The sequence below is a fragment of the Anguilla anguilla genome, chromosome 1 (assembly GCF_013347855.1).
Source record: "Anguilla anguilla isolate fAngAng1 chromosome 1, fAngAng1.pri, whole genome shotgun sequence".
NCBI classification, from domain to species: Eukaryota; Metazoa; Chordata; class Actinopteri; order Anguilliformes; family Anguillidae; genus Anguilla; species Anguilla anguilla.
Genome location: NC_049201.1, coordinates 39,200,447 through 39,226,379, shown reverse-complemented (window position 1 = coordinate 39,226,379; position 25,933 = coordinate 39,200,447). Strand labels below are relative to the sequence as shown.

Genomic DNA, 25,933 nt, shown 5'->3' with positions numbered 1-25,933 from the left:
AGCTGCAAAAACAGGATGATAAGGTTTTTTAGAAATACCTAAAAGCCTGCAAAGTTCTGGAAAGAGGTCTTGTGGACGGATGAGATGAATATTCACTTGTATCACAGTGATTGGCAAGAGAAAAATGTGAAGGTGGAAAGGCATTGCCCAAGATCCAAAGCACCCCCCCCCCCCTATCAGTGAAACATGGTGGCGGGGGGTGTTATGGTTTTGGCATGTATGGATGCTGGCTCACTTGCCTTCATTGGTGAAGTAACTGCTGATTGATTTCTGAAGTGTACAGAAGCATATTATCAGCTAAACAAATGCCTCCAAGCTTGTGTATCAAAAGGGCTGTAATTTCTACATGGTGAAACCAATGTGTATGAAAATACCTTTAAGTAAAAGGTGAGAATATGCGCTTTAACCATGTTAACTGTTTGATTACACATCGAAAATTTTCAATTACAGAGCCAAATCAAGAAATAACTGTCATGAACAAAAATGTCTTTGTCCCAAACATAATGGTGCCAAATGTAAATTCATATATTAATACCCATATGCTGAATTTATTGCAATGTCACACATTTTTACATATATTGTGCTATTTTCCTGGAATTTCAACACCAAAGCCTAGTGTTAGTCTAATCTAGGACCAACCACAAGCATTGCAAAATCACTGCACCTGAACACAAGACCGAATCCCCAAAGGTAGTCACATGGGTCACCCTTTTTAATATAACCAGCTTGAGCTAATGTGATTCAACCAGTCAGACTCTGAATACCAGACTCTGGTATTCTTTTAGCAGGACACTGACAAAGACAGTGAGATGAATTAAGTTCACCTTACTGACCCCATTTAGTGTCCAGTTGTGGGTTTTTACTTTATGTACTTGCTATTTGGGGGTTGAGGTTTGCTCTTTCTGGTCCATTTCTTGCCTTGCTACTCTGTAAAGCGTCTTTGTGACAGTTCTCTGTAAAAAGTGAAATACAAATAAAATTTAATTGAAAAGTTAAAGCTCTTCTATATGTCTCATAAAGAGCTGGACCTTTTCTTCTTTCTTGATAAGACTGTTCTACTTTTAGCTCAGTCTGTCAATCTTTCTCCAAGGTTTTGGGGTCCTTCCAGAAGGCATGGAATCAGTTCACTGTGGCAGTGGACATCCATCCTGGGTCCTGGGTAGCGTTGGATGGACGGGCCGTCATCAGTCTGCAAATGGGACACACATTCGCAGCTTTCCAAGACATGAGCAACGCACTGAGGGTACGTGTTAAACATCCCATCATGCACTGGGGCAGGGGACCCAGGAGGTTTGGGTCACTCAGCACAAATAACAACCCTGGTATTCATTAGGGGCCTGATACATGGTGGCTCAATGTTTACCCACACAGAGCATGAATAAAACTTGATTGTGCTGACTTTGTGACTGTATAATGCTTTTAATGTGTAGGGCAGGGATAGACATCTCTGGTCACGGAGAGCCACAGGGCCTGTTTGTTTTTGTGTTCACTGCAACAAATTTAGACCCAATGAAACTGATGACATGAGATAATTGTTTAATCAATTGCTTTAATTGGTCAGCAAGTGCTGAGTAGTAAGTTAAACCCACAGACCCTGTTCCAGGACCCTGGTATTAGACATTGCTCCTGCCATTGCCTTTAACCAAGGCACTGGCCTCAGAGCTGGAGTTGGTCCCAAACACTGCACTGTGGCTGCCCACTGCTCCTAAGTAGCTAGCCATAATGACAAGAGACTAAAAGGTAGAGATTAAAATAAACCCCTCCTATTGTGATGTTTTAAGTTTTGTGGTTTGTTTTGCAGCAAAATCCTGCTTCACATCAACTGTATACCAACCGTGGAGTTGTGAATGAATTAATGGGAGACAAGGTCAATGCAATGAGAGACTACCAGAAGGCCATCTCCCTGAACCCCAAATTTGCCCTGGCCTACTTTAATGCTGCAAACCTTTATTTTCACAATAGGCAGTTTTCACAGGTAAGCAATGCCTTTATGGCAATAATTTATTTATCCATAATTTATTTCTCCTGGTTGTCAATACAGTTCTTCAGTATGGCTTTGTATAGGGTTTATGGTTATATTATTCTTACAGTATGGCATTGTGTAGGCTTTGTGCTTATACTATGTTCTAAGTTCTCCCCTCAGAGGTTACACTGACGAAGAACGAGCCAAAAGCAAGTCTACCTTGCATATTGAATTGCTGCCTCTTGACCTATGAGTTCAAACCCAAACTACTTATCCACCACATTTGTACCAGTTCAATAAAAGATTAAATAAAATTGCCATCAATAATAAGTGCAGCATTATTTCAATTAGAACTGTGCACCAGTGAACTGAACCTTGGACATGTGTATTTTTGTCCCAACATAAATGTTTGGAATGTGAAAAAGTTTTTCCATACAGTAGGTGTATGCTACTGGACTGTACAACGTGTTTATGCATATAAATGTGCTTTAAAATGCAGGGTATACAATACTGTACAAGATCTGATATATAGGGCATCATTACATTTCAGAATTATATTTCTGTGAATGTGTCCCAAGTTTCCTCCTGCACTAGCAGCAGATATTTTAATACACAGCAAAAAAAATTGTTTCCAAGATAAGAATAATAACTGAATTTTCAAATCAGTTTAAAATATATGTTTTAATGAAGTGTAAATGAGCATATCTTTGAATAATATTTATACAACATAAAGGCAGCAATATGTTTTTGGAACTAGGAATATTTTTTTATTCGGCAGACTATATTAACACAGCAATACACAATAGAACACTTGCTAGGGGACATACACATTGCAAAGGGGAATGATAAATCAGACTGATAAAACATGAGAGCTCCCCTTTGAGGGGAGAGTGAGGGCAGACTGAAAATAACTACCACCTTGCAGGACAATTAAAAGTGAGGATGGACAAAGTAAAGTTGGCTTCATTGTAGAGGTAAAGAAAAACTAGATTTGACTACTGACGGAGTCCTCCTAAAAGGACAGCTTAAAAGTAAAATATGCTGCTTGGAATGCTGCCACCATGGTTATTGGAGCATTTGTAGGTAATCTTGTGATAAAATATAAATATTTAGAATGTATGCACATCCATTATGGTTGTCTGTCTTTGTAATGGCTGAATTGGCCCATTATTGTACAATATCTGGATTTTATGCGACTCTGCAGATAGCCAGTGAAGACCAAGAGTAGTAATATAATGACTGACGCACAAAATTAGTCTCAGGTGTTGTTAAAAAGTTTATGATTCTTGTGTTCCTTTGTGTGGGGTCTGACTTCATGTATCTACAGGGACTCTGGAATTTACAAATGGGGCAATACTTAAAATGGATACAGGGATTCATATATTTTTGTACTTCATTCCTTGCAATAGGGTGAACAGAAAGTGTGTTGGGGAGATGAGTGAAATTAAAAGCCCAGCTTCTATGCTGCTCAGATTGAATAATGCCAGAGCCTAATATTGCTTACAGGATGGGGCTTGTTATGCTCAGTTGTGGATTTAAGTACTTGATCCATATCACAAAACACATCATATACATTCATTGACCTCAACACTCCTGACCCAGCCATCACTGTTGTTGGGCAGTAGGCAGCTGAGAGGAGCACTGAGTGAAATTGAGCCTAACTGGGTAATTGCTCGTCTGTTTATTGGGTTGGTTTCTAGGCCTGTGAGTTCTATGACCAAGCTTCTGAGCTGGACCCTGCTGACGAGTCAGTGCTGCTGAACCGGGCCATTACCCACGCACTGCTGCGGCAGATTCCGGAGGCTCTTCGGGACTTTTCAGAGGCATTGAGGCTCAACCCCTTCTCCTCACACGTGTTCTTCAACAGAGCCAACCTGTACTGCTCCCTAAAGAAATATGACTCCGCAGAGAGAGAGCTCACTGAAGGTACTCCCTCTTTGGTCTCTCTTTGGTCTACTTTGGTGTATGCAGGCTATTCAGTGTTCATTTTGTATCTAAAATATGATTGTCCATATTCTCTGTCTCTGACAGTGTATGCTTGGCATCCATCCAATTTAGATGATCACACACAAGTCATTTTGAAAGTTACTCATCTGTCTTCCATTTTTATGGGACCTCACCCAGTAATTCACTGAGGACTGACCATCAGCAATGCAGTAACAGATTTAAAATATAAGACAAAGGAATAATATATGAAAAAGAAAAGGGTTGTCAGTTAAATGGAAAGCAATACTATTCAACCCTCTATCAGTAACAGTCAATCAAAGGATTAAACCCTGACTGTGCCAGTACCAACTGCAGCCTGTACCCTGCAGGGTGGTGCGCAGTTGGCGGACGTGTCGGCCAGGGTTAGGGAGGGTTTAGTCAGCTGGGATTTGCATCTTAACTCTATAGTGACCCCCACTGGTCGATCGGGCACAGATAAAGCGGCACATGAAGTGCCTTCATCCGATTCATCTTTCTGCAACCTCTGCTTGTGGGCTGCACTGTGAATCAGTCAATCAATCAACAGCAGGAATGACATGTCAGAATACATGCATGACACAATGACAGACCTAAGAAAAAGGTTGAACTGTCATATTTCACTAGTTATGCTATTGTCAAGCAAAAACATTTCCCCAAACCTTTCCCCAGAAGTGTACATGATTACGAGGACCAGATGTCTTCTTGGAAACACTGAGGAACATGGTCAGATGAAAACAAACATAGCATTTCCTGCCATGATTTATAGCTGTATTTTCAGTGTTGTTGAGAAGTTCATGTTCAGAGTGGAGGAAGAGGAGAGACAGCAGGCTCAGTAGTGGCTTGGGACTCAAGGCAGGTGCCCCATTGATGGGAGAAGGTTCAGAGAGTTAGGAAAGAGCTGTGGGTAGAAGACAAAAGACAGACTGGAAAGATCAACATATGACCCCACAAGTTTCCCCACCAAGCAGCATTACTACTTGGACAGCGACAGATAATTTTTATAGGCATGAAAAAGGCAAGAAATCACCCCATTCCTGAATGGGTGTGAAAAAGGTGTTATTGCAGATGACAGATAAAAGTAAGTAAAAAGGTATTTGCCCATAATACATTTCACCTGCAGGCTTCTCCAGCTCTGAATCGAGAATTTAACTGATTATAGGCTTCACTACGTTTTTAACCTAGGCTTAAATATTGCAATTGTGTCCAATTCATAGTAAAGATGTTTTAAGTGAAGTAACGTGCCCATGGCCCATGCCAAATGAAGGTACTCAATCTGCTTACAAACCAAATTCTTTAACCACTCTACCATGTCGGTGCTGAAATCACTGTTCCTAGAATTAGAATGACTAGAATGAATCTGCTTCAGTTTCTTCCAGCAATCTGTTGAATTTACACTGCAGCTTCTGACGGTGATAAGACCGGATCAGAATCTTTTCTGGCATTTTCTCCGCAGTGTCATTATAATGCCTTGCAGCTGTATAAAAATACAAAGTTACAACTATTCTGTCCAGCAGAGTAATCTGAATCAAACAGAACAAATGTAGTTATTCTACATCAATGTTATGTTATTTTTCTAGCTCTCCATTTTCAGCCTAACAATGCTCTGGCATACAAGCTTCGTGCAGATGTCCGTGGTCACTTGGGCTTGACAGAGCTGGCAATTTCAGACTACAAGATGGCACTGCAACTGCAAGAGGCCCAAGAACACTGAGGGGCTCATGTCCCTGCGATGGTCTTTCTTCCAGGATCCCCATGGCAGACAAAAGGCTCAAAATGGACACATTCAAAACATTATCCATCTATTATTATCCATCTGTCTTGCGGTCCATCAATTTGGATGTGTGTTTTTATAGGGATAGCTCACAATTGGCCTAGATGGAGTTTTTGCACAGTGAAAGTATATTAGATACTTATATGTTTCTGACGACCAGCTGGCTTCACAATGGCTGTTATGGGATATTCAGGGGTTTGTGGTCTAAAGCAAGAAAATACACCTCATGTAACTGCAGAGAAGCTTGTAAAATTATTGTATGCCTCCAGAGATTTTATATGAGTATATTATTAAATTTTGTTTCTTCTGGAAATTAGTTTTAATAAACTTCTCAGTTGGAACAATTTACTATGGCTTATCAAACCTGAGACCACTGCACTCAAGGAAACAAGTGACAGCGTGATTTAAAAACTAATATTTATGTTTATTATGGTGAATAAATGCAATTAAATCAATCAATTTGGCCTCTGAAAATATGTTACAATACAAAAGCTGCATTGAAGTTACTTGAAGAGTATATTCTTGCTTTAGACCACAAATTACTTTTGATCATGATTTAGAAAAGAAATACTGAGACATGTTTGCAATTAAAAAAGCTACTACTTTTACAATGTTTATTTCTTCTTGAGTTCTTTTGGTCTTCTTAGCCAATGGAATCATTGTTCACTACAATACACAAGTATTTATTTATCCTTTATTTTAAATTAAGTTAAATAAAATAATATGTAAAATAAAATTATATTTGACAAGGGGACCTGACAATCGCTCAGATTTCAGGCATTTTGCTGTTATTCAAAGATGAACATGAACTGCATTAATGAAAGAAAGGAGCTGCCCTACAATGCTGTGTAACTGCATATTATGCATTCTCATTGCTGAAATTGAGCTTGTTTTTTTGATATGACCCATTATTTGCACTGAAATGTAAATCGCTTTCACAACTGGGGACAGCGTGGTGGTGTAGTGAGTAGCACTGTCGCCTCCCAGCACGGAGGTCCTGGGTTCAAATCCGGCCTGGGCCTTTCTGAATGTTCTCCATGTCTGCGTGGGTTTCCTCCAGGTACTTCGGTTTTCTCCAAAAGACATGCAGGTTGGTTGGACACTAAATTGCCCAAAGATATGAGTGTGTGAGTGAATGCGTGTGCCCTGCGATGGATTGGCAGCCTGCCCAGGGTGTATTCTTGCCTCTCGCCCAATGCACGCTGGAATAATGGATGGATGGATTTAACACCTGGGTGTACAGCTCTAAACTAGTTGTAACTTACAGATTCTCACTTCTTTTTTTAGAACATATTCCTTATAGACCATAATTTAAGAGTGATAGTTGAGAATGCATACATCTGCTTTCCATGAAAAAATGTAAATCTGCACAGTGATTAATGTCAACTAATGCCGCTACTAGATGTGGTTCTTTTCAAACCAGAATGATATACAATTATCAGACCTGTAATTCCATATTCGTTCTTTGGATTTCCTGTAAGGGTAATGTCGCAGGTATAGCTGTGTAAGAATTTGTCTTGTGGATAACTTGTGGTATTTTCCTTTTTCACAATTCAAATTGTTGGTTTGTTAGGATAACATTACACTTATTGTGTCTTCTCTGTGATATCTCCCTTTTGATTTCCTGAAACTATCAATGATGTTCTTCACTAAGCTTGCTCTGGATAAGCTGAGTTATGTAATGTAAATATACTGAATGGGTAGAGGTGACTGCCTGGAAGGAGTAACCCTGTTATTCAGGGCAGCTGAATTGGTCACAGTTTTCCTAAAGTTCATGACCCACAGGGATTTAAACTTGACTATTGATATCCTCGTGGGTCCCCCTAGGCACTGAGTTAATACCTGATAAGCAATTAATTTTCCTAACACAGAGAGATAAGGTAAAGTAATCATATACAGAATGTCAATAAAAAAAAGTATTTGAACACCAGTATACACCAGGTCCACTGCACACAGATGAATGCAGTATATTCTGCATATTTGTGATGATCAAAAATAGATTAGCATTTACATTAAAATCAATGACAGATCCACATTTACCATAAACCTTTAACAACAATAGATCAACATTTATGGAGGATATGGAGGAGAGAAAAGAAAGCATGGGAACTGTGAAACTAAAATGAAAAACATCTGTTGTAGATTACAGTGATTTGTAGAGTACAGGGTTACAGTGCAGGCTTTCACCGTCCGGACGGCTTTGTCAGAGGGCATTTTAAGAGGAATCTTGAAGAAAATGGCAACATGATCACTGACAGCACCAATATGCTCTGGCATGTTTAATTGTGAAACCTAATGACAATGCTAGATTAAGATTATGCCCACATATGTGACTGAAAGAGTAAAAACTCTGGCCTATGAGTATGATATATACTGTACATACATGAACATTAAAGAGGCACAAAGGGAGCAGGCATTTCCAGCAGCGTTGACTGCATGCGCTAATTCATCTTCGTACATAAGATTGCTTAAGTTCACACCTGGAAATCTTCTTTGTTCTTTTTGCATATCCTTTGTTGGGACAGGCAAGACCCAATTGGGTACATATCATTTACAGAATTTGTTAAATTGCACAGTCACAGTTTAGCACATGCTTCCTTATAGTTTTCCACTCGTTTCTGTTCACCAGAAACTGAGATTAAGGCTGTCTCTTCTAAAGAAAGTGAACTTTGTGCTGCTTGGTTATCCCAAATAGTTATTGTGGTTTTTGCCCCAGCTCCTCCCAGTATCTTCAACCCTAAGAGGAAGAAACTCCAAGCTGTGATGGATCTTTCTGAATTCCTCAAATAAAGGATGGACTGGGTACAGGACCTCTATCACTCATGGGGTGTACTTTCTTTATCAAAAAAGGAGATGATGAGCTGGCTGGTGTTGATGTAATGGATGTGCGTATCGCACTCCGAAAGCAGGATGCTGCAGCTCTAGGCTTGGTGTAACCCCCACAGACCTAGATCTGCTTGTTGGACAGAGTCTGCTGCCCCCCCTTCATCCTGTTGTTTCTCCTCAAAATCAGCCTTGCTGTGTCACTACTTGTGACATATAAGCCAACAAATTAATTGGATAGTTAACTATCCAGGTTAATAAATATAAATAATTTCAGTTTTAGTGTATTTTTTCAATTGGCCTGGTTTTATGAGCAATGAAAGCTATTATAGATAAAAATGTTAATGATGAATTGCATTGTGACAGTATTGCATAACAATAACTGGTACAAGGGATATTTTGGGGGTTTCTCGCCTAAATCAAGAAAGCACACTTAAAATAACCTCAGAGCAGGTTTTACGGTGATGTTATGTTTCCAGAAACCATAACAATAAACACATTTATTTTATGGAGTTTATTCATATTTACTGGACATATTTACTGGGCTTTATATTGTGCCAGTACCTCTTTCCTTGAGTGCAGTAATATCATTTTTTTAAAGAATAATCAGGTAATGTACACAGTTACAGCATCAGGAGGCATAATATATCTGCTCTGGAGTTTCTTTAAGCATATTGTTTATTTATTTATTTTTGCTGTGGCAGGAATTGTACATTTATTTTATTATCCCCATTCTGTGATGCTCATTTTGGATTTTTTATTCATAACATGCAGCAATAAAATTACAGCTTGGCAAGCAACAGGAATTGATTCATGATCAGAAATCATATAGGTTTGTTAAATATTTATCAATTGCAATGGATTGGGAACTGTTGAGTATTCCCTCCTCCTATGGCAAGCCGTTTTAACATTGAATCGAACCACACTCCTATCAGTAATTACATTTTAGATATCCATAATAGCATTTCTCCTAGTCAAAATTGTATTCTCACCAGTCAGAATGGTAATTAGAGATATCTGCAATTACATTCTTACTAGTAGAAATTGTATTTCAAGATATCTAAACCTTTATTTCTCCTAGTCAAAATTCAATTTAAGATATCTTTAAATCTTTAAAAAGTATAAGTGGCCGTATAAACATTTAATTGCTAGACTGGATATGTATTGCAGATATCCGTTATTCAATCCTTGTAGATATCTGAAATAGGGGTTTTTCCTAGCAAGAATTCTATTGCAGATATCCAGAATGTTCATTTTGGATATCGAGAATGACGTTATGGATATCTGAAATACATGAATGGCAAAAAGGACGTCATTTGTCCTAGGAAGAATGACGTTGTGGATATCTGAAATGGCAATTGTGGATAGGAAGAATGTCCTTGTGGATATCTGAAATGCTCATTTTGACTAGGAAGAATTGAATTACGGATATCTGCAATACATATCCAGTCTGGCGATTAAATGTTAAAACAGCTTGCCATACTCCTCCCACTCTGTGTAGTTGTGACAGAGGCAGAAAGGTTGCCACGTCATCCGCCGCTTCGTCAGTCGTCGACACACGAATACAAAGATGGCTGCCTCCATCAGGGAAAAACAGACAGGTTTGTTAAGGTTTTACATCTTTTACATTTCACACACTTCAGATTGTGTGAGCCTATGTCGCCAGCGAATAAGAATCATGGTGTAAAACCAGGCATTTAATTTCCTCCTCTACGTCAGGGCAACTTGGAAGCGCCGTCAGCTAACTCCCTTTTTCCGATTATACGGGGAGCAATAGCTCGCCAATAATAACATTAGTTATCAGTCTGACGAATATTCCTACAAGATTATAATTGGGGCCGACAGACTGTTTGTCAAGCTAGCATCAGGGTCACAAACATAACTTTGTATCTTTGCTCCCCTTAGATTACATCGATCCCTAGTTATTGTATGTTCTTTACGAGCTGGTGCTACGAGGCTTACGCCTTAAGCTAAAATGAAATGTCAACATATGAGCTAGCTTTGGAAAGCCTGACATTTGTTAAGTTGTGTCGCTAATTAGCTAGCTATGTAGAGCAGTATGAAACTTTTCCTTATTTCAGGCAGATGTGAATAAACAGGTAATAATAACCATTCCATGTTTCAAAGTAACAACTCTAGTTCGTTACAGTAATGTAGCTAGCTAGTAAGAAAGCGAAAGGTTAGTGTTCAGTCTGTTACAGTACTTCATACTCAACATTTTTTGTTTTCCTCAGCTGCCCTGAAGCGGATGTTGAATTTCAATGCCCCTCCAATGAAAAACACCGCAGCTGAGCCAGTGTGGAAGGTAGCAAATTGTCTCCTGTCTAATTACACAGTTTACCGGTAATAATAACAAATCTACTGTGAAAGGGCTGTTATCTGGATCCAACTCTTACATTCTAGTGTACTCGCACGTGAATGTTCGTTGAGTATAAGAGTGAGTTAGCAGTCATACCACAACAGTTGTCAATACCGAGACAAGTAATTATTTTTCAGGAATAGTCTAGTATGAAACCTTGATTATAGCTACACGTTTCATGCCCTGTACATAGCCAGGTGGAAGATTAAATGTATGGACAAAATGTGGATTTGTTTTTGTGAAACTTCAATTGGAATATGCATAACTTATTTACTGTTATGTTCGCAGGTACTAATCTACGACAGGTTTGGCCAAGACATTATCTCTCCTTTGCTGGCTGTCAAAGAGTTGCGAGACATGGGCATAACTTTACACCTGTGAGTGATTAAGCATGAATGACAAGCTTTCCTAGATGGCATTTCTCATTTAAGTATCGCTATTTGATGTATACTATGGTGTGTCACAGACTACTCCATTCAGATCGAGATCCTATCCCAGATGTCCCTGCCATCTACTTTGTGTTGCCCACAGAGGAGAATATCCAGAGGATATGCCAGGTATATAAGCGCTTCAGTGCAAGCTCACACAGTGCATGTGAATTTATGGAAACCCAACCGATGGGAGATCTCATTATTATTTCTCTTCTGTCCCCTAGGACCTTCGGAACCAGATGTACGAGTCTTACTACCTAAATTTCATCTCTGCAATTTCCAGAAGCAAACTGGAAGACATTGCCAGTTCAGCTCTAGGAGCCAATGCTGTGAACCAAGTCACTAAGGTCTGTCACTGATTCTCTGTCGATGCCAATTTTGCCCCTACACTTGTGTGCTGGTGTCAGAGGGTGTGAGCGGGCTGTCCTTTGAGCCAGTTCCCCAATGGCTTGATGCTGTGGAATCCTTAATAAATGTCTATCCATACTGAAGTATTTTGCAGTTCACAGAAAATTTGTTGACTGATTTGATAATGAATTTAAGTATAAGTTCAGAATTGCAACAAAAGTCAGGATTTAACTAAATGTCATTCAGTGTGTGTGCTTTTTCTCATGTGACCTGGTGATTTGGTTTCACCTGATTTATCAGACTTATCCTCTGCTCTCGGATGTCAGGCAGATGTGAACTTTGTGACTGAACTTTTTATTTTGTGTTGTAAATAGATAGCTGTAAATAGATGTATGATGTCACTCAGCACATGTGCTTATTATTGGAGCAGTGAAGATTATATAGTGATCCTCTGTACTCCTTGAAAAGTAAAGCAGCATTGTTTATTTTTGTTGCCTATTACCCGGTTATCATAGTTGCTTGGGAACAGGAAAGTAGCTGTCATAACTGGGGGGGCCATTTCACCTGTAGTCAGTTTTCTGTGGACCTGCGTCTGGCTCACCTCAGGTACAGCTGATACTCAGCAGGCACAAGTGGACTGCTGGTGCCTGATTGCGAAGAATAGAGGGTATGCATTGACGTCACTTTCCCACTGGAATACGCCCCCTCAGTCAGACTGAGTGGCAAAACATGCTGCGACATGGCTGCCTTTAGTAGAGGAATATGCAAAACCGGGAATAAAACAAACGATTATCTGCTTAAATTAAAGACAGTTGGACTCGAGAGTGATCCTTACAACTTACCAAAGAACCAGTGGTCCATGGACATTCAACAAGAATCTTTTTACAGACTGCCGAAAGCTAAAGAAAAGAGAAGCAAAATTGATCGCTGCAATTTGCAGAAACAACTGGAATCCATGCACCGAAACGTGGATTTGCGGTTGTTATTTTGTGTCAGGTATGTTGGATTTTTGGGTAAAATCGTACCTTAATTTATATGCTTGGCTAGCTAACACTATCTAACCATCCCCCCTTTGTTTGTAGAACACAAGGCTCATCATCATGGATGTTTTTTAAGAAATGCTGACAAAAACTTTACAGTTACACAGAATATAAATGAAAGATGCTAAATATTTAATTGATGGGTAGTCAATACAGTAGCCTACATAACTTAAGTTATGATTTTACCCAAAAATCCAACATACTTAACACAAAATGACAACCGCAAATCCATGTTTTGGTGCCTGGATTCCAGTTGTTTCTGCGAATTGCAGCGATCCATTTGCTTCTCTTTTCTTTAGCTTTCGGCAGTCTGTAAAAAGATAGCTCCGAGTTCTTGTTGAATCTATTTGTACAGTCAATCGCACAACGGCTCTTTCCCGTTTTAGATGTGTTTTTTGTGTTTTCACGGCATTCAAGCTGAGCGCTAACGCTGCCACTCAGTAGTCTTTCTGCCACTCTGTGGGTGTAGTCACAGTGACTTCCACTTCCTGCGACGTCATGTGCATATCCTCTATAGGTTGAGTGCTGCATGATGGGGTGTGGATAGTTCCACTGGCCAAAGCATCCTTCTCTGGGCAGCGTTGCGCTGCCGTGTCGGGCTGCCCGGGTCGCCAGTAGACAATGGCATGCATTGACACAGTGGAACAGTGCCTTACATGGCCACCAGTCACCTAGCAACCCTGAAATTTCCATTCTGATTGGTTACTGTTTGGCATCAGTGAATCTGCCATTCAACCTGAAAGGACCCTGGTGTGTGCTGAAAATAACAAAGCTGTAATTTTGCTTTTTCAGGTGTTTGATCAGTACTTGAACTTCATCACGCTGGAGGATGATATGTTTGTCTTGTGCAACCAAAACAAAGAACTAATTTCCTACCATGGTAGGTTTTTTCATGCCCTGTTCAGCATATTATGTGAATCATTGACACAAACCCTTAGCCTTTCAAAGAAGTATGGTTATGATAAATTCACTGCAAGCAGATATAACACAAGTCAAGCTTTGTTGAATGTTTAAAAATTAAATGTCTGTAATGATATGGAGAATATGTGTCCTGTTTAATTTCTTCGTCATATTCCTACTTTGAAATTGAAATTAGAAAAATGACTGCTATAGCACCACTATGTTTTTGAGCAGTACCCTACAGCTGGGTTTGAAACCATGTGGATTTTATATCCTTTTCTCTTGTGGCACCTGAACAGAAATAATAGAATAAGCTCACAGTGGGTGCCTGCCTGGTCCACTAAGTATTGTAATTTATTGATTGGTACACAGTATATTTTCTTCTCTTAGATTTGATGGCAGTGTAGCAAAAGGAGTTATAAAAAAAGGGTGATGATTTTTGTCTGCCTGGGTCATAGTGTACTGTATTCTATGACCTAATTTACATTTCAACTTTCAGCAATTAATAAGCCTGACATCATGGACACAGACATGGAGATCATCATGGACACAATAGTGGACAGTCTCTTCTGCTTCTTTGTCACTCTAGGTGAGTTCAACCATGTGTGCCATCCTCTGTCACTCATATTCAGAGTTCTTTTGGGCCATATTCTTTATTATGGTTGGGGCAAACACAATTCCCGTTTTATGTCACTGCTTTTTTGCCTGTATAAGAGCTGTACATTGCCAGTGCACATTGTTGCATGTGACCTTGCCTTATTTTACTGTGAATGAGAGGTAGGTGACAACATATCTGAATTTAAGCAGGGAGAGACTGCGGTTGCATGCACAGTTATGAATAGCCAGTGCTGACTAGCCAGTTAGCTCATAAGGAAAAATGGACAGCACACTCAGAATATATAGATTTTTCACAAGCAGCCAGTCAGTGCTTCCACAAAAAATTGGGGCTGACTGTTTCTTACCGGCCCAATTCCTGAGTACAGCGAGGTTAAAGCTAGCTATTTGGTTGATACACAGACATCCCAAGATTTCAATGCATTACCAGCTGTAAAGTGACCGTTGGATAAAAACTGCAATGGACTTTCTGAACACTAGGGGTCAGTAGATACAAGGGGATGGCACTGTGTTAGCATGATGAATTGATCCCTCGTCTGTGGCTGGGCAGGGAACTTATACTCTGGCAAAAGGTAGTTGTGAACCAGAATAAATAATAAAGGACAGCTAAAAAGATTGTCTTAAACCAAGTAAATTCTCCAGCAGAGTAGAGAAATGATATTCATGTTACTCTAACCACTGTTGGGCTCCTTTATGCATTGTTGTACTGCTGGCTTTATTTAGTAACACAACTCTCGTTTCTATCCCAAATGGAGTATTATGTATATCATAATATTTTTTCCATATTTTTAGAACATTTGGCCTAAATTTATTGTAAATATCCTAGACGTCTTGCTGCTTTCTCTCGTGGTATATACTCGTAGTGAATGCATTGATGTCATTTTCAGGGAGCATTGGAGAAAGGCTGCTTTTATTTGTGGTCTTCTTTTGAGATGTATTGTGAGTGATTGTTGATCATATTCGGCAATAGTGTTATGGAGTAAAGGACATTTGCTGTTCCGCTGTTGCCCTTGGGTTCTTCCCAATGGCACAGAATAGCTGGGTGACCAGCCAGCCAGATTTGTCGATTTATTTTGAAATGTGATCATTACAGTTCTGCTCAGTGACTGAGCATAGCGGAATATTGGCTAAAGATAACTGCATGTTGACTAAGCTCTGGACAGCAATCTTAAACAGTGATTTAAAAAACTGCTGGTTTGAATTAAGGAAAGGTCGAGTGTGCTATTCAGCATGGCAATGCCTTGGCTTTGTGAGATAATGTTGATTGGAATGAGTCTTTCCTGCCTTCCCACACTGTTGTAGTTTTTTATTTTTTAGCTATTGCCATTGTATGAAACAGTGAAGCAGTGTTGTGCTGTCGTTAGGGAACTGGATCTGTAGAGGTCACAGGTTTGAAAGGTGGGGCTCTGCCAGTTGTACCTTTGAGCAAGTACTCAATCTAAATTGCATGAGTAAATATGCGGCTGTACAAGTGGGTTGTTTGTGAAATGTGAAAGTCCCTCTGGATGAGAGCGCGCCGAAATGTAAAAGTCATCTTCGGATGTAATGTTTTCCTTCATTTGTGTGAAGCTGTGCATTTGTCCCCTCAGTGTCCTGACTGTCTTTTGCCTGCTTTGAGTCAGTCACAGAGGCTCGTTCACCACAGATCACATGGGGACTCCTGTCACTCAGAAGGCCTTACTGTGAAAGCCTCTGTGCAACAGACTTTAGCTTCTTTTTTGCCCCTTCCCTCCAGGTGCCGTGCCCATAATCCGCTGTCCGAGAGGGAACGCGGCTGAGATGGTGGCTGTGGTAAGAATGCGCTTTCCCTTCCGTAAGAGATCCTTTTCCCACTGCCTGTGAATGAGGGAGGGGGCAGCACAGCACACAGGACCTCTTTGTCAGGTGGCTCTCACTGGCATTACTGTGAAAGAGAGGAAAGCTTCAGGGCTGCACTTCCCTACTGAGGTGCTGAAGGTGAAGGCCGCTGACTGGTAATATAACGACCCCGGCCCCGCCCCCTCCGGTATTTGGGGGGGATGGCTTGCCGCTCTTTATGTTCAGTGGAATGCTGTGAGAAAGCTGATCCAGAGCCTTAATGGATGTTTGTGGTGGCGAAGCACACGCTGTCCCAGTACAGACAGACTGCTCTTTGTTCCTGCCTCTGAGCTGCATCTCCCGCGTGGGGTGGCCATTGTGGCTCCATGGCCTGCCATGCGGGAGATGAAGCTGAACCCAACCCCTCTGGTCACCCCAGAAACTGGACAAGAAGTTGCGGGAGAACTTGAGGGATGCCCGGAACAGCCTGTTCACCGGTGATACCATGGGAGCCGGCCAGTTCAGGTGTGTCAACGCTCTCTCTCTAATCAATGACAAGAGCACAGTGCTCGACTATCGTGTGTCCCCAAGCAATTATGAGCTATTGTAAAGTCCATTTTCTATGATACATGATTGATCATTCATATAGTCCTCTGCAGACTTCAGAACCTGGTAAGACTTAACTTTAAGGCAAATGAACAGTGTTTAATTTGCAGGGGCGTAACATTTTGAGACACTTTGTCTCAAATAGAGGGCAGCTTCCTTGCTGCTTCGCTGTCAGATTAGACAGTGTTCTTCAAAGGCAATGGCCTGCTGCCTGCATCCCTATAAGTCGGCTCCCTTCAAAGGTAGTGTCCTAATGGAAAAGGGACCTCAAAAGGCAACAAATTTAGGACACACTTCGAAGATTGGATGACATCACAGAAAAGTAACGCGATTAGTAGCAAGTTAGCTGGCTACTTCATGGGAAGCTCATCGAGGCTTCAAAACATTACGTACATTATTCCAGTGTATTAAATAATTGGAATGTACTTTTTAGATACAGCTACAACACATTATCGAGTTCACTGTGTACTCACATTTGAACAAGCTCCTATGCTGCCACTGCAACTGCTGCTGTGCTGTTTTCTGCTGCCATTATTTTAACTGAAGTAAGAAGCAAGGACCTATGGGATATCCCACCTGGTGGTTGGTGGCTGCCTTCAATTTAATTGAAATGAAGCACCTTAGAAGGACGCATTTTTTACAATTTCAGATTGGGACATGCCTATGGAGAACAAATGTGCGAAATTGAGAAAATAGTGAAAATACAAAGTAGTATTATTAAAATAATGCAGAAGCTAGTTTGCCTGTAAAGAGAGCTGGCATTTCACTCTCCTCTCTGAATGAGCCTTTATTATGGCTGTCTCTATGTAGCGGGAGAGGGAAGTGTCAGCACAGTGCAAGCTTCTGCTGGCCCTTCTATCTCATCTCCTCTATCTCTTCTGCCCATGTGGCCCGTTACAGTTTTCTTTGAATTTAAACCTTAAAGAAAATGTATTTTCCCCGTCACTTCAGGTTATACACACTTGTCCAAAGCAATTCTGTAGATACAAGGTGTAGTGCTTCCCTTAGGTACATGTGTCACTATATAAGCCAAAAGTTAAGTTTACTTAAATGGTTTGAGGAAACTGATTGCATTGGGTATGGTATGGTAACTTAATCTGTTCAAGTAATTGCTGGTCTTTATCTTTTATGTTAACCACTGTTTTATAGATTTATAGTGACTTATTTTTTTCAGGGTGAGACTACTCAAGTCATTTACTAAGACTGGCATTTAGGTTTTGCTGTGTTGGGTCCATAAAATCTGTCCATGTTGGGAGTGTGCTGCTTATGCATGAGGGAATTCAGCTGGTGGTATAGTTGACTGGCTCTGCTCTTTTGACCACAATTCACCCTTGCTTCCTATTTAAAAAAACAAAAAAACAAAACAAAACGGTGCCATTTGTGTATTCTCTAACCCTGCGTGTGTCCGCCTTCCTAATGAGTGACAGGCCGTTAAGCTGAGGCCCCTCCCTCCTCCAGCTGTGTTAACTGTTTGATTTAGGAAACGCGTATGAGTTCTGTTCTCCCATTCCTCACTCATCCCCAGTCATCTGTCTTCTGGACGGCTGCCTGCAGGCCCCATTCAGGGCCACTCTTCTTCTCTGCAGAGAGGCTACCTGGGGGAATATGGAATTTGGGAGAAATTAATCATGAAGATGTTTTTAAATGTCTGTGTCACTCTTAAGCTTTCAGAGGCCGCTGTTCGTCCTCGCTGATCGCAACCTGGACCTGGCAACTCCTCTCCACCACACATGGACATACCAGGCTCTGATCCATGATGTACTGGTGAGTACAACTCAGATGCGTCAATGTCCCTTTCTCCCATAGTAGCTTCAGTCATATTGCTATACAGTTTACACCGGTGCAAAACAGGTGCAATTCCAGCTTCAGTATAACTTTTGGTAACTTTCTGTGCAGAAATACATATTTTCCCTTAAACATATGAAGGTTTTTTGGTGCAACGAAGCAGCGCTTGAAACTCACTCAGTCCTTTCCCTGTGGAACGGGAATTTATAGTTTTTGACTTTTAGTTTTGACTTACAGTTTTTGGGTTCTAGCCACCTGATTGGTTCTAGCAAGTTGTTTCCTGGTTATGTTGATGGTTTTGTGGTTCAATTGGATTTCGTTGCCTTTTCCAGTTCAAGCCCCATTTACACATGATCATGATTCATCAAAAGAAATGACTGACCATTAGTTTATTAGTTGTTTATTAGTTGTTGGCTGGACTTACCTCACATCAGTGTGGCTGTTGACCACAATCGGCACTGGCGTGGTCAGGATTCAGTACCAGACCGTGGGGCCCATCCTCACACTAGAACAGTGCCTTAACAGGATGAGCCACCCAACAGCCCCAGTGCAAGATGGTACTGTTGTCACTGTCACTGTGGACACTATACTGTAACTGTGGACTTGATCACTTTTGAGCCACACCCAAAAGAAACCACAAAACAGATATACCTTCATAAGGGGCTCATTTATATGCTTTATGGACAAAAATCATTTTATTCATATTTGGAGAAATGTTGTATATGTTTCTGGACCCCTAGATATTTTAGACCACTGTACTGATTGAAAGCTTGTAATTCCCACTTGAAAACGATGCAACACTGAGTTTCATAATTTTTTATTTTTACCCTAGACAATTGCATTTGTGGCACTTTATTTCTTCCAAAATTATGAATATAAACCAACCTAAGTTAGTATTGTAAATGGTACAAATGTCTTGCTGCATTTTTCAAGTCTCTGGTGTTCTGGAGTTATAAAGCTTTAAATAGGGTACCCCCTAAATGGGCTAGGATTGGCCAGATTTGGCATGTGTGCTAAGGCGTTAAAGACACTCAATTAAAAAAATTACGTATATAACCAAAATATTTTCAGCAGTAACACTTACATTTGGACGATTACATTTTATCTGTGTTCTGTAGATAGAGACAGAGACAGAATGAATCCTGTCGCTCCCCAGTTCTAACTTAGCCCAGAAAACAGTATATCAGCTAGGTCTATCAGAAAACATATGCCTTAGCCATGCTCAGAATTTCTCAAGAATAATAGTGTTTTCCAAGAAATAACGAAAGTCATCAATAAAATTTCACCTGGTGCAGTTCCTTTTACTGCTACCACAAACTGAATGCGTAATGCAGACATGCTATAATGAGACAAATATTTTGGTTACGCTGGGCTATAAAACGCTATGACAAAAGTAAAATTAGACATAGTTAGAAAGCTTATTTTGTCACCTTTTGGATTGATTAACTGTCTATCAAGCCAGATTGTACTACAAAGGACGACAACACCGAAAACAACATGTGGTATTACGCACAGCTATTTTGTAAGGTACCCAGGCGTCAAAAATGAGCATATATTTCACAAACGGATTGTCCAAGACAATATATGACCACTCCGTCTGGAAAGGGACATCTCTATGCGTAAAACCGATGGTAAGGTTGTATATTTAATCCATATTTAGTCGCAGATATTGACAGTAGAATGACATGGTATAATTTTTCAAAAATGAATCTTGTTTATTTCAGTGTTCAGTGAGCAGCGATTTTCACAGCTGTACTGGCATACCTTCGGCTGTTGTTGGCTTTATCTTGTTGCTACGACGGAATACAAATTTTTAGTGGTAAAATGATTTTTTAAATGTATGCCCAGATCAACACAATTGTCCAGTGTGTTGTGCGTGGGGGGTGTAGTTACAGATGAGACTGCTGGGAGGGGGTGCTTGGTGAATTCACAACCAGCGAGACAATGGTGGCGCTACGAAACTGCATATGCAGCATAGTTGTACTGAATCATCTACTAATACAGCTAGAACACCGAGTTTGTGTTTGCAACTCATAATTTGGTTGCAGGAGCACAGAAAGTCTGAATTGAGGCATCTAGGCACGCCAGCTTTCCGACCACTAGGGGCTTTGCGCTAAGTGGTTAAGAGATACTCCAATTTGTCTCTAATCCATGTTTGAGTTTTCAGGTCATTGTATAACTTAACTGACGCATTTTCATTTCAGTTGTGTTTTAGGAGACATACTTAATCAAAGCTGCCTGAATGTACCACCATTTTTATGTGATGTCCAGCATATAAATCAGTCCTGTCACAACACCCAGAGACTAAGCCTGATAACCACACCTTAGCATATGTAAGCATTTAATAAAGCAATAAAACAAAAAATCGGAAGAAACTCAATAAAAAATATAGATATAGATGTGTATAAAGAAATGTGTGACTCCAAATTTTGCTATCAATTTTGCTACTTGAATAGCGGTTGTCAGCCTTCCATGCTAGTATTAATGCATTGGGCTCAGCGTTTGACTTATTGACTCTTACCATGTGCATAAAGTAAAAGGAAAAAATACAGGTTTGGTTTGGGGCTGGAAGAGCTAATCCTGGGACAGCAGTCAAATAGTGATTTTGAGGCAATTTTTATATTGTTTATTGTCTGTAACACTCAGGAAGGGATCGTGCAAGGGCGTGTAAAATCCTTGAACTAGTAGGACAAGTAATCGTGGAAAATTTGAACTGAAAGGGATGACCACTCAAAAGACAGAGCTTTTGTGCTGCTGGGTGGCTGGTCCTGGTATGTCACTGTTCTAGTGTGTGGATGGGCCCCGCAGTCTGGTAACTGACGGTGGCAGTGCTGACTGTGTTTGGTAGCCACGCAGGGTGGCATGTGATTGGCAGTAGCATGACCCGTGGATGGATCCTCATGGCCTGGTTGTAGGCAGTCCACATTCCTGGACAGGTGCAGCTCTCTGTGAGAGCAGAAGAACACGATATAAAGAGCAGGTGTGGCTCAGGGACAGGCTAAGGGTTCAAGCAATGACTGGGTTTGCATTGAGAGGTGGTGAGGGTGTGCACACTGAACCAGTCCCCTAGAAACAAGCCCTCATTTGTTTGTGGGTTTCTTTGGAGGTGGCCTCTGGAAGGGCCGGTCAAATCCACCACTGGTTTGCCTAGGTGTGTGCCCTGCCCAAACTGACCTGCTTAGTATCCTGCCAAATCTCTCAGATTAAAGTGAATGTGCATGCAACCTTATTAGTGTCCACGCAATTGGTGAAGACCAGGACCATGTCCAAATCGGTGCACTTGCCTACTGTTGAGTATAGTCGTTGAGTACTCTGGATGAGAAAGTTAAGTAGATTAAATTTTATCTAAATATAGGATACTTAAAATCCCAGGATGACACACTTATTTCCGGGTTTTTGCTGAGTATATTTGGAAGCATGCTTTTCTGGAAGTAAACAACCATTTTGGTCCCATAAATATGACGCATAGCTTCGGTGATATTTTCCTTCAACAACAACGATGACATATGAGCATAGTCGTGCAAGGGCAGAACATGTTACAACACTTACACAGTATGGTTGAAAAATAGTATGGTGGATATTTTTTGCCTAATGCCCATTGTGTACTGAAACTCTTACAGTAGCAGACAGTACATAATTTGAGGACACAGTATTTAGGAGGCTGATTTGGACACAGCCCACGTAAATCATTGGCGTATAGTTTGGATATTTTCATGGTATTATGTCCACATTGCATAATGATCTATAAATATACGCTAAAAGTCTGCAGATGTGGCATAAATAAACCAACAATTTCCTGATAAAAACCGTAAAAAATTTAGGAACGTAGGTGGTTTCTGTTGAAAATGATATTGGTGGCAGACATCTAAGTGGCAAGCACGGTTGTCAGCACTTTGTCTGTTTCATTCTTTTAAGCAATTAAGGGGATTCTACAGTAGTTCATAATTTAGTGTGTCTAGGGTTGCAAAAGCTTGAAATGCAGTATGATTCTATTGTACCACTGAACTCATAGACCATTTCTAATTGTTTTACAGGTTATTTTGCACAATTTCTCCTATAGGCCGCTTAGGTGGCTTGAAAAAACGTTTAGGTGGCCCGTCAAAGTCATTTCAATGCAGGACAAACCCTGAGGTTTATCTGCATCTGTGCTGTTGACTGTCCATGCCTTTCCCAGCTGCGCACATCGCAGGTGACTTTCACCTGGTGATGAGCAAGGTTCCTCGGAACTGGTTTTAGCTGGTGCCTTCAAGGGCAATGATGAGCGTGCTAGTGCATATTTGCTGTGTGAAAATCAAGGTTGAGGCCAGGAAAGTGAGATTCTGCAGCAGTTGGTGGTGGATACTGATGGAAGTTAAGCAGTAATATCTGTTCGGCCATTTTGTATTCCCTGGGAAGCTATTGCCTGAAGGAGGCTGCAGGTGGTCCTCCTGTTGACTATAGAGAGGCTAAAAAACACTAAGAGTAGAAACATAATCCTATCCATATTTGTGCTTATTAATATTGTGCCCTGTAAAATGAAGAGGTTTTTTTGTGCAGGAAGCTGTAGGGAGCCAGAGAAAATGAATCGCCGCCTGTTTTTTCAGGTATGAGGTCATAAAATTCCAGACTTTGTCGTATGTCTTACTTTGGTCGGCACAGAGCCGTTCTCTCTGTGATCCCAGATATCTGCAGTGTACGGAAAGGGCCCACCTTCCTTTGGGAGGCTGGATTTACAGTCCTGAGTGCGTATTTGGAAACCAATGAAGGTCTGTGTGATATTTATCAGGGAGGTGAGTTATTATGGCATACAGGTATCATGGCATAAACAGACATCAGTATATTCACATCAGTCTTTTCCTAATGGGGAGGGCTGTGAATGCCTCCGCACTGTGTCTGACATCATCGCCAAAAAGCCAGATCCTGTCCTCATGCCTATATTCTGCATTGGCTGTTTTTTGTGCTTTTCCTGTGTAGGTGTCTCGAAGATCATCTTTTAAAGAGACCCTAGTCAGGTTCTTTCAGCATTCAGTTTTAATCCTCGCTATTATGATTGGTGCCCATGATGTTTAAGGGCTGCTGGGTGCTGGGTGGCTCATCCTGGGAAGTCACTGTTCTAGTGTGTGGATGGGCAACACAATCTGGTGTGGAATCCAGATCATGGCAGTGCTGACTGTGGTTGGTAGCCATGCAGGGTGGCATGTGATTGGCTGTGGCATCACCCATGGAGAAATCCTTACGGCCTAGTTTACACCTAGTTCACACATTAGGAGAGTGCTAAAGATAGTTTAAGACTGCATGGTCTGACAGCACAGACTGTGTACGGCCTAACAAGCACTGTGCTTTGTCCCAGGACTTCCACCTGAACAGAGTGAGCATGGAGGAGTCCGCTGGGCATGAGGCCTCGCCCGCTGGAGCACGGCCCAAGAAAAAGAACAAGAAGAGTTATGATCTCACTGCTGCAGACAGGTTCTGGCAGAAACACAAGGGCAGGTGAGTGTACTACCGTACCCCACTAGGGCAGGTGAGTGTACTACTGTACCCCACAAGGGCAGGGGAGTGTGCTACTGTACCCCACTAGGGCAGATGAGTGTACTACTGTACCTCACTAGGGCAGGGGAGTGTGCTACTGTACCCCACTAGGGCAGGGGAGTGTGCTACTGTACCCCACTAAGGCAGGTGAGTGTGCTACTGTACCCCACTAGGGCAGGGGAGTGTACTACTGTACCCCACTAGGGCAGGGGATTGTACTACTGTACCCCACTAGTGCAGGTGAGTGTGCTACTGTACCACACTAGGGCAGGGGAGTGTGCTACTGTACCCCACTAGGGCAGGTGAGTGTACTACTGTACCCCACTATGGCAGGGGAGTGTGCTACTGTACCCCACTAGGACAGGTGAGTGTGCTACTGTACCCCACTAGTGCAGGTGCTGAATGGATAATACAGTTGGTTGACAAATTGAAAATTGGTGTTATAATATGTAGCGCTGATGTTAATTTCTTTTGTAAATTTATGAGTAATGATTATAACTGTATAACCAAAAATATCTGGGCACCCCTTGGTCTGGGGGCTGTGTTTCATGGCTTGGACTAGGTCCCTTAGTCCATAGACTACAGCATACAATCACACTCTAGATGATTCTGTACTTCCCCAACAGTTTGGGGAAGGCCCTTTCCTGTTTCAGTATGACAATGCCCAATCAGTGCCCGACCTCACTAATGCTCTTCTGGCTGAATGGAAGCAAATCCCTGCAGCAATGCTCCAACAGCTAGCTTAAAGCCTTCCCAGAAGAGTGGAGGTTGTTATACCAGCAATTGTGGACCAGCTCCATATTAATACCCATAATTTTGGATGAGATGTTGGACGTCAGGTGTCCACATATATTTGGCCATGTAGTGTATATTCTGCACTAAAATTAGAAAAACGGTAACATTCAATTATTTTGAATTAAACTAACTAACTAATTTTTGGATTTACTTAAGCACAGTTTAACACAACGAACACATTGTTAATTTAGACATAATATTAAACAAAAGGAATCTGTAAACACAAAACACATTCTTAAAATTATTATTTCATTTATTTAATGAAAAAAGTTATCAAACACAGATATCACCCTTGTGAAAAAGTAATTACCCACCTACAGTAGTTACTTAATCAACCAAGTAACCAGATTTAATTGACAATTAGATTCAGCTGACTCAACACAGCCAGGTTCGATTGCAGCCAGCCCTGTTGAATGTAAATCTCACTCATATTGAATCTAACCATCAGAGTGAAAGAAATCACCACAAAGTGTCTACAAGAACACTATGCCATGGTCAAAGAAAATTCCAGTAGAGATGAGAAAAAAGTTATTGAAATAGATTAGCCTGGAAAGGGTTACAAAGCCATTTCTAAGGCTCTGGGACTCCACCAAACTACAGTGAGATTAATTATTTGATGTTGCTGGCGGTTAAATAGTTTTTCTTGGTTTTTTCTTTTAAATGCTTACATAGTTATATAGTTAAGTCAGACCCCCCACTACTCTATGAGACACGTGTAGTGAGGTGTGTGAGTGTGTATGACTGCGTGTGCTCGTGCGTGTGTCCATGCTTGTGCGTTTGTTTGTGCATGTGTGATGTGTGCGTGTGTACGTGCGTGTATGCTTGTTTGTTTTTATGTGTGTGTGTGGATGTGTGTTGGTATGTCTGACCCTGTTGGTTTGTTCCCGATGCAGTCCTTTCCCTGAGGTGGCAGAGTCGGTGCAGCAGGAGCTGGACACGTACAGGGCCCAGGAGGATGAGGTCAAACGGCTCAAGAGCATCATGGTGAGAAACACACACCTGCCCAGGGGGAGGGGAGATTGGGCCAGGGGGTAGGGAGACTGGGCCAGGTGGCGGGGAGACTGGGCCAGGGGGTGGGGAGATTGGACCAGGGGGAGGAGAGACTGGGCCAGGGGGAGGAGAGACTGGACCAGGGGGAGGGGAGATTGTGCCAGGGGGAGGGGTGAGGAGGAGAGGAGATTGGGAGACCCAGTGCTCCACCAAGGCCCTGCTGTTGGCCCGACTAGC

The 25,933-nt window shown here is 41.3% G+C and overlaps 2 protein-coding genes across 2 annotated transcripts in view; both read left to right on the top strand.

Annotated features, from left to right (window-relative positions):
• Window positions 1-6,697, top strand: part of ttc6 (tetratricopeptide repeat domain 6) — a 71,601-nt gene extending 64,904 nt beyond the window's left edge. The window contains exons 29-32 of the mRNA XM_035417952.1: window positions 1,091-1,243; window positions 1,802-1,975; window positions 3,664-3,995; window positions 5,462-6,697. Coding sequence (XP_035273843.1) covers window positions 1,091-1,243; window positions 1,802-1,975; window positions 3,664-3,995; window positions 5,462-5,639 — 837 coding nt within the window. The 3' untranslated portion in view covers window positions 5,640-6,697. The remainder of the gene's footprint in view (window positions 1-1,090; window positions 1,244-1,801; window positions 1,976-3,663; window positions 3,996-5,461) is intronic.
• Window positions 6,698-9,984: 3,287 nt separating this feature from the next.
• The window catches only part of scfd1 (sec1 family domain containing 1), a 43,739-nt gene continuing 27,790 nt past the window's right edge, over window positions 9,985-25,933 (top strand). The window contains exons 1-12 of the mRNA XM_035382792.1: window positions 9,985-10,123; window positions 10,757-10,827; window positions 11,170-11,258; window positions 11,348-11,438; window positions 11,537-11,659; window positions 13,493-13,580; window positions 14,100-14,189; window positions 15,951-16,006; window positions 16,452-16,537; window positions 18,283-18,382; window positions 23,733-23,872; window positions 25,600-25,690. Of these exons, the coding sequence (XP_035238683.1) occupies window positions 10,093-10,123; window positions 10,757-10,827; window positions 11,170-11,258; window positions 11,348-11,438; window positions 11,537-11,659; window positions 13,493-13,580; window positions 14,100-14,189; window positions 15,951-16,006; window positions 16,452-16,537; window positions 18,283-18,382; window positions 23,733-23,872; window positions 25,600-25,690 (1,056 nt within the window). The 5' untranslated portion in view covers window positions 9,985-10,092. The remainder of the gene's footprint in view (window positions 10,124-10,756; window positions 10,828-11,169; window positions 11,259-11,347; window positions 11,439-11,536; window positions 11,660-13,492; window positions 13,581-14,099; window positions 14,190-15,950; window positions 16,007-16,451; window positions 16,538-18,282; window positions 18,383-23,732; window positions 23,873-25,599; window positions 25,691-25,933) is intronic.